Source organism: Priapulus caudatus, unplaced genomic scaffold, assembly GCF_000485595.1.
Source record: "Priapulus caudatus unplaced genomic scaffold, Priapulus_caudatus-5.0.1 Scaffold675, whole genome shotgun sequence".
Taxonomy (NCBI): Eukaryota; Metazoa; Priapulida; class Priapulimorpha; order Priapulimorphida; family Priapulidae; genus Priapulus; species Priapulus caudatus.
This window is the reverse complement of record NW_014577736.1, coordinates 115264-130515: the sequence shown is the minus strand read 5'-3', so window position 1 is coordinate 130515 and position 15252 is coordinate 115264. Positions and strand designations below refer to the sequence as shown.

Sequence of the window (15252 nt, the reverse complement as noted above, 5' to 3'; positions counted from 1 at the left end):
GCCGACTCAAACCGTCCCGAGCCAAATTTGGCCCGAGCCAAATCTAGCCCATTTGGCTCGAGCCAAACCATGACCGTGTGAACGCAACTAATGATAGAATCAAACATATCACAAAACCGAAAGTTGCCCAGAGAGTTATTTCAAAGAGACCAAAATGTTTATAAAGGTGTGCAAGCAAAAGACTAATTATCCATGCTATTGTAAAAAATTCAGTGCCTGTTTACAACTTGTTAATCATCCTGCACATGTAAGGAACGGGGCTATTGAAGTACCGGCTGGTACGAGGGACTTTTGCAAGCCGGAGTTTACTAGAATTCCGTGTTATGCGGTTAGACACATTTATTGCTGAAGGAGGGCAAATATCCTGTAATCGTTTACAACTTTTGAGCTGATAAGCAACATTTTCACAAAGCTGCTCGCGACGAAACGCAAGTCTTTGGATCTGAAGCTGAGATAGTACCTCATCGTACATGTCATACCTATTCCAATTATTATAACCTATTATTATTTTCACTGCCCTTACTTGAACAGATTCAATTAGACGTGAGAGCTCTTTGGTAAGGCCTGGGTGCCAGACGGGTGCAGCATATTCCAGAATCGGTCTGACGTAACCACAGTAAATTTGTACGAGATCTTCACAGCTAAGCCTAGATTTTTTTAGTATACAAAGCATGAACATTCTTCCACTGGCTCTAGCCACCAAATCTTGAACGTGTATGGCCCATTTAAGATCGTGCTGGAAACCATACACCCAGGATCTTCAAAGTTGTCGAATTTTCCAATTGAGTGTTCTAAAAAAAGATCAGCATCTTGAAGTCTATTTCTACCAAAGTACACCTGCATAACTTTACATTTTGCAGGGTTAAGTTTCATTTTATTTTAAAAGGCCCAGCACTGGATAGATGCGAGTACGTTGTTTAGATATGATGGAGCGTGGATCGACCTTGTCTCCAGTTGAGCTTACAACTAGCACATTAATAATTCAATTCTCATAGCTAGGTTACTTGCTATCTACATAGCCATCTTCAGACAGATATTCTTTAGCAGAGAATACAGCTGCATCCTTCAAAATGAACACGACATTTTTGGAACCTTAAATTTGACCATCTACGCTTATGTGGTATAAACTACTTACATTTTCGAGTAGCTGCTCAAACCACTCATATCCCGTGTCTTTGCATGCGGTTACCTGCAGAAAACACTCGATTAGGGTTCAATCTCAGGTATCAACTGCCTGAAACACTTAACATCGCTGACGCCCAACATGCAAACATTTCGGACAAGAATAAAATGTCTTATTTTTAATTACAAACAATTCACTGAATGTTCTGTGTAATTTAACCAACTCTATTTGTACCCCATCCAGAATTCAATATGCAATCACCGTAACCTTAGCTTGGCGTTTGCATGAGTACAATATAACACCCATTAACGTTTGACAATACCTAATATGTAAATCTTTTCACACAGAACTAGAAACAAGATTGTGATCGTGACAATACCTAATGACTAAAATGATAAGTTGTTTACAAAAGAGAGAGATTTGCAACTGAATGGAAAAACTTCTTGTAGTACTGCAGAGAACATACACGTTTAGAATTGGTTGATGTTAAAAAATAAGCACAGACATAAGTGTATTATATGACAATTTATACAAGCCACATGCAAAACAGCAGCTTGTAATTTGAGAATGGTTACTGATAACAACCATCACAGTTGCATATGCACTGACAGTCATACTGAAAAGATTTAGAAAGAAAAATCTAGAAAAATTCATCTATATTGTTCTATACATTCACCTAGAGAAATGAGGGGAAAGATCGGTGTACGTTTAGTAACTAAAGTTACTAATCACAGTGATTGCACAGCAACGTCTGGGCTAGCTACGATAGCTAACACACAAAGATGGAATTATGGTAACATAACCACATGACGAAGGCTGCATAAGAGGCAAGCCAACACATGTTAAATATCACACAAAGACCTTGATATGTATCAACACTTTGTCCCTATTCTTTTTCCATTCATGAAGAGTCACCTCTTTCATTCGGCAATAGATATAGACATTCATAATTGTAACTGAATGACCTTACATGTACAATCTCATAAGTCTATAGATAAAAATTCTATCCTTGTTGACTAGATATGACCTCTCCAAGTTCAAGAGACTGATTACTATGTGCAAATAAATATATGCAAACTGAGCACTGACTCTTATTTCAATCTTTACACCTGCCCTCAATTCTTTAACAATTTTGTTTGCTCTTTTCATCACAGACCATGCTTCTCTTAAAACCCACTCGAGAGAGATGTGCCCTTTGACCCAGCCAAGAACTGTAATAGTAACAGCTAAGAAAAATTGTCAAATTCGATTCGATTTGGACCTCGTGGGTCGGGACAAAGTGTTGAATGTGTAATAATCGCCCGCCAGGCTGACCGATACCCTATGGTAGGGGGCTCTACCGCCTGCCACTCCGGCGGCCACCTGTGTAGCGATCAGCTGAGAGCTGTCCATTGAGTGATGGTGCATGAAGCACACCTTGCAAGCACAAAAGCAGTTTCAGATCGCAGGGATGCCATGCCGCTCGCCAAAACCCGACAGTACAGCCGAACACAAACGACATTTTAGCCGGGCCGTACCTCGGATATACATCTATAGCTCGGCATCAGTAATTTGCAGCAAGCAAAGCTAAGCGTAGGGGCAGCCTATTGCAATTTATGCGGCGGAAATAGCTAGGGTAGCATTGCATAGCTTTCTGGCATGAAAGCACAGCGCACACACGACAACGTAACGAGTCCTTTTAGCTGCCCGAGTGAAAAATATAGCGCATTAAAAATGAAAATATTACGCTCGCTACGGCAGCCATCTTCTCCCGGGAGAAGTAATTAATCTCCTAGCCAGTAATTGCTGCATATTATTTACATCGTAGTCCTATTATCACCCCGCAGGATCTGGCAACTGTCTGCAGCACCGTACTTACCACATCGGTGATGTTGACGACCCTGTTGAGAAGTCTGCTAGCCTGCGCGTCCCTGATCGGCGTGAACCACATCGTTTGGAAAACTTCATTAACAAGTTTCTGCAAATCACAAATTACACCATCCTAAAACAGCAGTGTGCTTCAAAGCATTCATGCAGTTTGATCCAACTGCATTCATCCACATTCATGATAGATCATATATTTATATTCATGAGGTCTGATAACGCTATGCCATGCGATGGTATGCTACACTACATACTATACATTGCTGTTTATAAATGATCATTGCATATGCAACAAGACGCTCATGTGCCTCCACCTCCACACCTGTTCAAACACACCGTGTGACACTGACAGCTGTCGATCACGCCGGCGACCCAGGCTACGTATTACGCGTATAGCTATGCAGAGTCTGATTGCTGGCGCCGCGGCCGCTAACCCACGGCAGCGACCCAGGCTACGTATTACGCGCGTAGCTATGCAGAGAGTCTGCGTGCTGGCGCCGCGGCCGTTAACCCACGCCGGCGACCCAGGCTACGTATTACGCGCGTAGCTATGCAGAGAGTCTGCGTGCTGGCGCCGCGGCCGCTAACCCACTCCGGCGACCCAGGCTACGTATTACGCGCGTAGCTATGCAGAGAGTCTGCGTGCTGGCGCCGCGGCCGCTAACCCACGCCGGCGACCCAGGCTACGAATTACGCACGTAGCTATGCAGAGTCTGCATGCTGGCGCCGCGGCCGCTAACCCACGCCGGCGACCCAGGCTACGTATACTCGCGTAGCTATGCAGTCTGCGTGCTGGCGCCGCGGCTGCTAACCCACGCCGGCGTGCCTACCTTGATGCCTTCCTCGTCGTTGATGCGGCGAATCATGCGCACGCACATGTCCGAGATCTTTGGAAAGTCTGGGATCTCGAGGCAGATGTCTCGTAGTATCTTGATGACTCGCTTCCTCACGCTCACACCGGTGTCCTGCACAGAAAAGATGGCCGCGTGAGCAACGGACTAGCACTGCTTCGTAGACTAGGACTAGACTAGACTTCCTTATCTGTATGGGATCATTGCTCTGCAGTGAGTTTTGCTCTGGAGAGATTCCTTGCAGAGCTAGTGAGATTCATCGGTGATAAAATTATTGAGCTACCATCCATCTAGCTACCATTTCATGCACATGAAGTGAGACAAATTGTTGGCCTGGTATTTAGAGCAATGCAAATTAATTTTGGCTTCATGCTTCATTTAGCATTTCCCACACATTCAGCTTTTTTGTCCATCTATCCTGGAGTGAACTGATGTTGTTTTTTTATACAAAAGCAACAAGCAAACAAGTTGCAAAAGGGTTAAACAGTTCATAGGCCTGTTTTACAGAATAAAACCCAAACTGTTTACTCGTGATTTTTCCTGAACTGATCAACCTTGGGCGAAAATAACTAACAAATACTATAGCTTAAAGCCCTTGCATACACCTAGCACCAGCACCGATCTGCCACGAATAAAAAGTAGCGCAACTGCCACAGGTGTTGTCTCGCTAATCCCACAGCCAGTATAAGATGTAGCAACACAGCCCACGACGTACCAGTATCCTCTCCATGAGCATGTCGTAGTACTGCTCTACGAGTTCAGGACGGATAAGCACAAACTTGCCGACCAGTTCGATGGCAGCTTCTCTCACGGACGTCGACTGGTCGAGGAAGCGGCCGTGCACTCCCCGCTGCATCTCCGGCTGCAACGAACAAACCATAGAACATCAACAAACGAACCACCCGTAATACCATGAACAACCACAGCTCATCCATAAACGAACCACCCATAATACCATGAACAACCACAGCTCATCCATAAACGAACCACCCATAATACCATGAACAACCACAGCTCATCAACATGCGAACCACCCGTAATACCATGAACAACCACAGCTCAACAACAAACGAACCACCCGTAATACCATGAACAACCACAGCTCATCAACATGCAAACGAACCACCCGTAATACCATGAACAACCACAGCTCATCAACATGCGAACCACCCGTAATACCATGAACAACCACAGCTCATCAACATGCAAACCACCCGTAATACCATGAACAACCACAGCTCAACAACAAACGAACCACCCGTAATACCATGAACACACATAGGTACGGACACATGTAGGCACACACACATCAACACACACACACACACACCGCCTCAAATACAATGGATGCACGCATGCATGCATACATCAACACACAGTCTGCTTGCAGAGCTGTATCCATGTAATATATACAGGGCTACCGGTGGCATTCGCCACCTTCAGAAAATGCGATAAATAAATAACACAGTGGCAATTTTACTACATTAAGTGGCGAATGATTTAACTGCTCACAAAATTACGATTGAATAATAAAATCGCCTTACCCGTGCCAAGATGCTTGGATCAGCTTCGACGACAGCTGTGAGGCACTTCATTGCCTTTGTTCTTACGGCTACGGCTGTTTCACTAAGCACTCGCAGTATCTGCAGGCAGAGAAAACACAATCACAAACTACGAACCGATCGCAAAATCCAATCACCTTCATCTAGCGCACACAGTACAGCGTTTTGCAAGTTGTGATTATAAATCATGATATTAATCACATATTTCACTGGAGGTAAAAAAATTAATCAATTATGCATCAACCAAAGGGCCAAGCACCCAAGTAGCTATTGTCCTTATGTGATGTAGCAATCCTTGAACAGTAGTTGGAATGGAAGTTGCAGTGGTGTAAACAAATTCATGAGGTGCATACCATACCTGAGCTAAGTAGATATCAAAACTCTGTGAGAACGGACGCTTGGAACCAAGCCACCGCGTAGTAAAGCAGGCACTATCGTAGTCTAATCGATCTTTCGCTTTCCTGCAGCACAAAGGTACAAGGAATACACAGATTAAAAATTAAAACAGGCATCACCTTTACAAGAGTAAAATGAATGCAAACACTATGAAGAATATTGAGGGAGATTTCCTACTCATATGCCAACTCCAACCCAAGAACTCTAATGCATGTACATGATCAAGCAGATAATTCAACTTTAGCAGACCTGACTGACAATGCCATTACATGTGATGACCTCATACCTCCTATTACTTGAGTGCGAAGCCAGTTCGACTAAACCTAGCAGCAGCTTCTTCTGGGCCTCTGCCTTTTCCAGAATGTTCTTTTTTCTGGCTTCTTCATCCTAAATACACGTTTAATGTGAAAATACAACTTAGAAACTGAAAGTAGCAACGTATATGAACCACACACACACAGCCTGCCTTTTTAAGACAATTTCATTACTTTCGAAAATATTTTTTCCAACCGAGTCTCGAGTATGAAACAATTGGCCAACAACCTAGCGCCTGGCTTGACTGCTTTCTTAAATCTAGATGCAACACTCCCGTATGTTGCAAGGTAGAGGTAGTAGAGGGGTTGGAAGATGCACATATCAGCCTGCCACTGGCAACTACCGGCAGCACAGGTCAGCAGCCTGCCGCTGGTACAGCTTCCGACAGCACAGGTCAGCAGCCTGCCACTGGCAGCGTCCGCGGCAAGGCACAGGTCAGCAGCCTGCCGTGGTACAGGCTCCGCGCGCAGGCACAGGTCGCAGGCCTGGCCGCTGTAGCAGCTCCCCGGCAGCACTCAGGTGCAGGGCAGCGCTGCTGGCTGGTACAGCTCGCGCGGCAAGCAGCAGGTCAGCAGCCTGCCGCTGTACAGGCTCGCCGGCAGCACAGGTCATGCAGCTGCTGCTGGTACAGCTCCCAGGCAGCACAAGGTCAGCAGCCTGGCCGCTGGTAAGGCTCCCCGGCAAGCACAAGGTCAGCCAGCGCTGCGCTGGTACAGCTCCCGGCAGCACAGGATCAGCAGGCCTGCTGCTTGGTACAGCTCGCCGGCAGCACAAAGGTCAAGCAGGCCTGCCGCTGTGTACAGCTCCGCCGGCAGCACAGGTCAGCAGCGCTGACACTGGCAGCTCCGCGGCAGACAGGTCAGCAGCCTGACACTGCAGCCTCCGCGGGCAGCAACAGGTCAGCAGCGCTGACACTCGGCAGCTCCCGGCATTTGGCACAGGTCAGCAGGCCTGCCGCTGGTACAGCCCCCCGGCAGCACAGGTCGTAGCAGCCTGCCGCTGGTACAGCTGCCCCGGCAGGCACAGGTCAGCACCTGCCGGCTGGGTAGCAGCCCCGCAGCACAGGTAGAGCGTAAGCTCCGCCAGCACACGTCAGCGCGCCTGGGTGACAGCTCCCGGCAGCCACAGCGTCACAGCAGCCACGAAACATGATGCGTACCTCGGTGTCGAGTTCATCGCGCGCACTCTGCGCTGCTGCTGTCGACTCCTCGTCGATAGAGCGAGGCTCTCCGCTTCTCTCTTCTTCTCCGGTTGCCCTCTGCGACGTGCATGCGCGTTCCTGCACGGCGGTCCGTCCGCACCTGCCGCTCAGCGTCGACGGCCTGTCACGCACCACTGCCGCCAGCAGAAAAGCTCGGCGTGAAAACTGGGCAAGAAAAATGCGGCAGATGAGCCACTGAATTGATACTGTAGCAAAAGCCAGCGATGTAGCAGCAGCCAATTGTTAACTGCCAGGAAACAAAACAAATGCACAGATAAGCAGCCAATTGTTAATGTGTGTTATATTGCAAATAATAATACACAAATATGCTTAAATACAGTTACTATGTCTAAATTAGTGCAGAGCCCAGGGGTCACCATAGCTTGGAAAGGAAACCACATTTTTCATGCATGCATTGGTTCGCTACCAGAGCTGATAATTTTTGCGCCAAGGACGTTTTCAAGGACATTTATCGGAAATTCGAAGGACATTTTATCAGACATAATTTATCGGAATTCATACAACAAGAAGCAAAAACATAGACCTGGATTAATTAATTAACCCCATTCTTAATCACTGCATGTCACCTCTAAAACTTACTGCTGGATCACATTAATAAACCCTTCTAAACACTGTCACTTCTACAACATACCTTAATTTACTGACTGATTTTATTGATTACTGTAATTTATGATCATCATTTAACTGTTCTATCGTGTCTATAGCTTTTATAGCTCATTTAACGCAATTTTTATTGAGGTTTGCACATTATTGATGGTAAGCAAAATTTCTTTTTATTACAGGCAAGGATTCTTTCTAAAAATTCAAGGACATTTTCATGAAATTCAAGCACTTTTCAAGCACAAAATCAACATTTACTAAATTCAAGTACTTTTCAAGGACTCCCCTCAAATTCAGACTTTTCAAGGACTGTGCAAACCATGTGCATATAGCAATGATTTGGATACATACCCATGTAAGGAAATGTAAGTCTGCCGGGCAGCCGGTGGTGGGTGTGCTCAGTGGGGTCATTTGAAAGGCACCCCAAAATTGAGCTAGATTAGCTGGAGAGGGAACACCATGAAACCTATTGGAAAATGTTCGGCATGGTCCCAGGTATCAGGAATGGACACTGCCAGATTTTTTAGTGGTGGGGCGCATCTGCCAGACCTAAAAAACCGTTACCCCAAAATTGAGCTAGATTAGCTGAAAAGGAAACCTTCTGGCACCCATTGGAAAATGTTCGGCATAGTCTCAGGTATCGTGAATGGCCACTGCCAGAATAATTCAGTGGTGGGTGTATCCGCAAGACGACCCAACCCCCAAAATTTAGCTAGATTAGCTGGAGAGGAACCCCCATGAAACCTATTGGAAAATGTTCGGCATGGTCCCAGGTATCAGGAATGGACACTGCCAGAATTTTTTAGTGGTGCGGCGCATCCGCCAAACCTCAAAAACCGATACCCCAAAATTGAGCTAGATTAGCTGGAAAGGAAACCCCCCACCCGGGCCTTCATTATTTAGATAGATTAGCTCAGAAGTAGATAATAGCCTATTATCTTACTCTACATCTGATTAGCTGGAGAGGAAACCACTGATCCATCGGTCAGCTTTGCTTCTCTACCTTTTCTTTTCATGTTGTTAATTTGCAGTATATAGTAAGTAATAGTCTATATACAGGTCAGAACAGAGGGAGGGCCAGGTGGGCCAGTTGGCATGGGCCTACGATTTTGAGGGGGCCTATACTCCCCCTGGTAGAGACTAAGGGGGACCCTTTGGTAAAGAATATTGATATTGTAAACAGAGTCAAGGGGGATCATTTAGCACAAAATATTAATATTTTAAAGAAGAATCAAAAACGATTTCTACACATGTATATAAATCCATACATAAATCGTATATATTTAGCACCGATTACAATGAAACATAATGAGCATAGTAGCAGCAGCAGCGCAGCCGCCGCCGCCACCCATCAGTGACCCTGCTTCATTTCACCCCAGCCATTCAGTAACACTTTAATTCTGCATGTGACTATATATTATACGTTTTAATGAGGATGAATGATCGAAGAAGGCGGTACGAGCGACTCACGTCGTATTTCTTATCAGCCGGTGTATAAAGAATCACACTGCTTCTTAATGAGTCGACGATAGTATGGATGTACGTCTAGCCGTTATAAATAGACATGTCGTACGCCTCACGGGTAAAGGCTTCGTCGTCCTCGGACAAATTTCAGCTGTAACAACTGCCGCAGTGAATATCGCGCCACTAATCGAATTATGTGATATTTCACTTATTTTGCACTTCATACCTCGTTGTCTATATGCGCTACGCACGCACGCACGCACGCACGCACGCACGCACGCACGCACGCACGCACGCACGCACGCACGCACGCACGCACGCACGCACCAGCACAGAGAGAGAGAGAGATGAGAGAGAGAGAGACGAGAGAGAAGAGAGATGAAGAGAGAGAGAAGAGAGAGAGAATGAGAGGAGAGAGGAGAGAGAAGAGAGAAGAGAGAGAAGAGAGAAGAGAGAGAGAGAGAGGAGAGAGAGAGAGAGAGGAGAGAGAGAGAGAGAGAGAGAGAGAGAGAGAGAGAGAGAGAGAGAGGAGAGAGAGAAGGAGAGAGAGAAGGAGAGAGAGAGAGAAGAGAGAGGAGAGAGAGAGAGAGAAGAAGAGAGAGAGAGGAGGGAGCAGAGAGAAGAGACGAGAGAGAGGAGAGAGAGAGAGAGAGAAGAGAGGAAGACGAGCAGATGACGAGAAGAGAAGAGAGAGAGACGAGGAAGGAGAGAGAGAGACGAGAGACGAGAGAGATGAAGAGAGAGAGAGAGAGACGAACGGAGAGTCAGCAGAGAGAGCAGAGCAGAGCAGACGAGAGAGTAGAGCGCAGAGAGAGAGAGAGAAGAGAGCAGAGAGAGAGAGAGAGAGAAGAGAGAGAGACGAGCGGGGAGCAGAAAAACCGAGAAGAGAGATACACACACGCGCGCGCACGCACTTCCTTTCCAGCTAATCTAGCTCAATTTTGGGGGTGGGGGCAGTTGGGGGCGTCTGGCGGATACACCTGAGACTATGCCGAACATTTTCCAATGGGTGCCAGAAGGTTTCCTTTCCAGCTAATCTAGCTCAATTTTGGGGTAACGGTTTTTTAGGTCTGGCGGATGCGCCCCACCACTAAAAAATGTGGGCAGTGTCCATTCCTGATATCTGGGACGTTGGACCATGCTGAACATTTTCCAATAGGTTTCATGGTGTTTCCTCTCCAGCTAATCTAGCTCAATTTTGGGGGTGGGGGCAGTTGGGGGCGTCTGGCGGATACACCCACCACTGAATTATTCTGGCAGTGGCCATTCACGATACCTGAGACTATGCCAAACATTTTCCAATGGGTGCCAGAAGGTTTCCTTTCCAGCTAATCTAGCTCAATTTTGGGGTAACGGTTTTTTAGGTCTGGCGGATGCGCCCTACCACTAAAAAATTCTGGCAGTGTTCATTCCTGATACCTGGGATCATGCCGAACATTTTCCAATAGGTTTCATGGGGTTTCCTCTCCAGCTAATCTAGCTCAATTTTGGGGTGCCTTTCAAATGACCCACTAACCACACCCACCACCGGCTGCCCGGCAGACTTACATTTCCTTACATGGGTATGTACCCAAATCATTCCTATATGCATGAAAATTGGTTTCCTTTCCAGCTAGGCTGACCCCCCTGGGCCTAAATAGGAAACAGCATTGGAATTATTATTACTTATACCCCATACTATCTGTGTTATGGTTTTTTCCATAATAACAACATGGTATATACTACATACTAATAGCGTTGGGTCATTCTGGCTGTTAAGCTCCAGGTAGTCCAGAAGGGCTTGCTGTAGAATCTGCCGTTGATCCTCTGTAGCAATAACCTGCAACGATAAGAGTACTTTGTAACGAGTTCTGCACACATCTTCGAACACACCAGGTCCTTCGTACCTTCAAAATAACCTACCTTAACATCGTCACACCTTGACATCGCCACCCCCCCCCCCTGCAAAACAACTCACCTTAACATCGTCACACCTTCAAAACAACCTACCTTCACACCTTCACGTCTTCAAAACAATTTGGCTTCACACATTCAAACAACCCACTAACACATCTTCACACCTACATAGCAACCTTTTATACTGGCACATGGGGTAGGATATTAAATGCACACGTAACACACACAGTATATGAGAGGTACGTGAGAAACGGATTAATCCACACACCGGTTTCTTTTTCTCCTTCTTGACGACACCAGCATCGTTCTTGTCTTCTCTTTCTCCCCCCTCGGCCTGCCGCTCATCCTCACTGCTGGAAGCCTCAAGTACCTGTCAAAACAACACACAATTAGTAGAATCAGCAGGAAAGAGAAGCCACATTCTGCCCGACCTGTATATCATGAATAGTAAAAATACCAAACAAACGTAACAAATAATTGGCAAGATGTAGGCTTTGCTATATTAATATACTATATATAATAAATTATATTAATTACTATATAATGACAACTGAGTTTTCTGGAACTACAAAGTGCCGCAGACGACAGCCGCTCATTCACTAAGCGGTCTACTGCGGTGACTACTGTGGGGAGTGGTGGGATTCTAGTCAAACCTGTTAGTCACCCAAATCGTGTTCACATACACGCCGAAACAGTGGAATGCCACAGGGATGGTGTCACGGGAACACCTTCTCAAAGCAAATAATTCGCTTGGGATCGTGATGAAATATGCCACGAGATGGCGCGTACGTTTAAAGTGTCCTTCAGATTAAAAGAATGGAAGCTTCCCATCATAACGTAGAGTAGCAATTCACTATCTGCAAGACAGAATAGGTAGCACTCAATGCCATTTACCGCGTACGCAAGCCTACAGGCTGCACAATAGAGAGCTGGCCACCTGTAACGCAATTTAGAGGCAAAAAAACTCCACACTACCGCCAAGGGCGACATTGCACTGCACGTACACTGCAGTGGCATACGTTACATGTAACATAACTGACAGTAACAGAAATGCATATAAATTATACGATTTAAGGAAGCACTAAACCTTCTTAACCCAAATTCTAGCTTTTGAAAGCTTCTCACTGTGACATTGTAGCCTCATACATCCAGGCCATGAGGATATTAGATTCTACCAGCGAACGGACCGGGTCGGCAGTCAATAATTCTTTTCTCACAGACAGTCAACAATCCATGTTTAACCCTCCTCTTGAGGGTCAAGAAGGTTATTCTGAGCACTTCCAGCTTCGGCTCAGTGTCAGCAGCAGAAAGTAGGATTTCACATGTCCTTTCAATAATGCCATAAAAAATGCTAGAGGTCACCCGTGAAGGACAAAAAGTTTTCAATCGCTTTCCGCGTCAGACCATAGTCCTCATAAAATGTCTAAAATCTGGCCCTGTGCCCATTTGACCTTTTGACCTGTGACCTCACGAATATTCGGCACAGTGTGAATGGCTTTTCGGCTACCATTGATGCTATACACCGACTATACCGAGGCCTAGGTCGAGCGCGTTTAGATTTGTCGCCGCAATTTCTGCATTTCCTCCCTATACCTTTAATTATAGGTACGTGAATAGTTCCCCCCTTCTTTTACACCTCTGACCTTATGACCTTTGACCCCCAGCCTCGACACATCCCAAACACTCGTTTTCGGATGTCAACCCCCCACGTCCCGATCATATCCGTGACGTATCGTCGAGCGGCTTAAGATTTTGTGCCGCAACTGTTAGGCCACACGGACGGACGGCGGACGGGACACGGACCCGGACGATCATGACGATTCTACAAGCTGCATCTGACTATGTCAGATGAGCTAAAAAAACAAAAAAACCTCAAAGGGAAAAGTCGAACAAAACAACAAAGGCCTTCGATGGCAAAACGAATAAGACATGCCGAGAAACGGAGAGTACCTGGCCAGTAATTCTATCTACAGTGGTCTGGTCAAGCTGACTTGACACTGCATCCTTCCTGAGTCTGGCTGCTACGACGCCTAGGTAGTCTAGTGATGCCACACGCAGCGACATGTCCACCGATTTGTTGCTAAAGTGCTGAACCTGAACAGAAAGCAAGTTGGCTGGAACCACTATCCAACGAACACGGTGAACTGAAGGAAACCGTGAAGATGCCACTGAGAAAGCATTTGAGAAAATATATCATAGGATCACACCAATGCATCGATTTAAGACAAATATACACACATTCAGCACTGTGCATTAGTTCATTCCTTGCAGTGGCAATGCCAACAGATAGTGGAGACCATGGACGCACACACGCACGCATGAACCATAGCTTTCAGAATATTCTATGCCTAACACGCACTGTTGCGCACAGTTGACAAACTTACCAACAGTTTGCCAAGCAGGCTGAGTAAGAGTTCAGCGGCTGGCCACTCCGGCTTGTTCACTGTTGAGAGCAGATCTTGCACGAAATGCTCAAAGATGGGTCTATAGTCGATCTCCTCTGTTTTAGAACTGCACCTGGAGCAAGAGTGAAGACGAAGGAATCAATACACAGATATGGCAGTAAAAAACAACAAAAACTGATAGGGACATTTGTTACTTAAGTCACGCAATCATTAGCAATTGCTGGTTTGGTGTTAATCAGTCTTTTTCCAACTCACTTTTTTAGGAATACGGCAAGGAAATTATGCGCAGTTCTCATAGACATCTCGTACGACATGACGATCCGGACATCATTGTCAACCTGTAAGTTATGGCAGGATTATAAACATTATGTCAGTAATACTCAGCAGCTGTGCGCTACAGAGGTTTGAATTCATACTGCTCCAACAAAACCGTACAAAAATTAACTCTCATAAATGTATCTTATTGATCACCGGGGCCCAGTATCAATTGGGAGATTAACGTAACATATACACGGTGTGGAACACGACTGTACCTTCTTATCCTTTCTGGCCTTGCCCTCACTGGATGGAGAGCTAGGGCGATCAAAAGGACGCTGCTGTGGCTGCTGCGGCAGCTTAATGACGCACTGAATCAGCTGCAGCACCAGTGCTGTCATCATCTGAATCTGCTCCTCTGCATTTAGTCTAGAAATCCCAACAACATCAGTTAATACACACAGGCAGGCACGTGTGCACACAGTTAATACACACAGGCAGGCACGTGTGCACACAGTTAATACACACAGGCAGGCACGTGTGCACACAGTTAATACACACAGGCAGGCACGTGTGCACACAGTTAATACACACAGGCAGGCACGTGTGCACACTGTTAATACACACAGGCAGGCACGTGTGCATACAGTTAATACACACAGGCAGGCACGTGTGCATACAGTTAATACACACAGGAAGGCACGTGTGCACACAGTTAATACACACAGGAAGGCACGTGTGCACACAGTTAATACACACAGGCACGTGCACACCAATGCAACAAGTGCCGCAGAGGGACGGCGCTCACCTGACGGCAGGTGTTCTGATGCTAAACTCACTGGCAAACGAATCAAGAGCACACTCCCATCACCGCGTTCGCTCTCCCTCGTTGTCTCTCTCATTCTTTCTCTTTTACTCTCTCGCTCTTGCTCTCTCTTCCCTTCGCGCTCTCTCTCTCGCTCGATCACACTCTCTCTCTCGCTCGATCACACACTCTCTCTCTTGCTCTCTCTTCCCTTCACGCTCTCTCTCTTGCTCGCTCACACTCACTCTCCCTCGTTGTCTCTCTTTCTTTGTCTTTGTCTTTCTCTCTCTTTCTCTCTCACTCTTTCGCGCGCTCTCTCTCTTTCTCTCTCTCTCTCTCTCTCTCTCGTTGTCTTTGTCTTTCTCTCTCTTTCTCTCTCTCTCTCTCTCTCTCTTTCTTTGTCTTTGTCTTTCTCTCTCACTCTCTCTCTCTCTCTCTCTCTCACTCTTTCGCGCGCTCTCTCTCTCTCTCTTTCTCTCTCTCTCTCTCTCTCTC

General features: G+C 46.2%; 1 protein-coding gene across 1 annotated transcript in view; it reads right to left on the bottom strand.

The window, feature by feature from the left end:
* The window catches only part of LOC106812690 (nipped-B-like protein A), an 85810-nt gene that overhangs the window by 21177 nt on the left and 49381 nt on the right, over positions 1-15252 (bottom strand). Inside the window, exons 20-34 of the mRNA XM_014816627.1 lie at positions 14231-14381; positions 13953-14035; positions 13677-13809; positions 13243-13386; positions 11561-11662; positions 11126-11215; positions 7270-7476; positions 6082-6182; positions 5758-5860; positions 5382-5480; positions 4553-4699; positions 3817-3951; positions 2982-3080; positions 1105-1189; positions 667-791 (exon numbers count right to left, since the gene is read on the bottom strand). Coding sequence (XP_014672113.1) covers positions 667-791; positions 1105-1189; positions 2982-3080; positions 3817-3951; positions 4553-4699; positions 5382-5480; positions 5758-5860; positions 6082-6182; positions 7270-7476; positions 11126-11215; positions 11561-11662; positions 13243-13386; positions 13677-13809; positions 13953-14035; positions 14231-14381 — 1804 coding nt within the window. The remainder of the gene's footprint in view (positions 1-666; positions 792-1104; positions 1190-2981; positions 3081-3816; positions 3952-4552; positions 4700-5381; positions 5481-5757; positions 5861-6081; positions 6183-7269; positions 7477-11125; positions 11216-11560; positions 11663-13242; positions 13387-13676; positions 13810-13952; positions 14036-14230; positions 14382-15252) is intronic.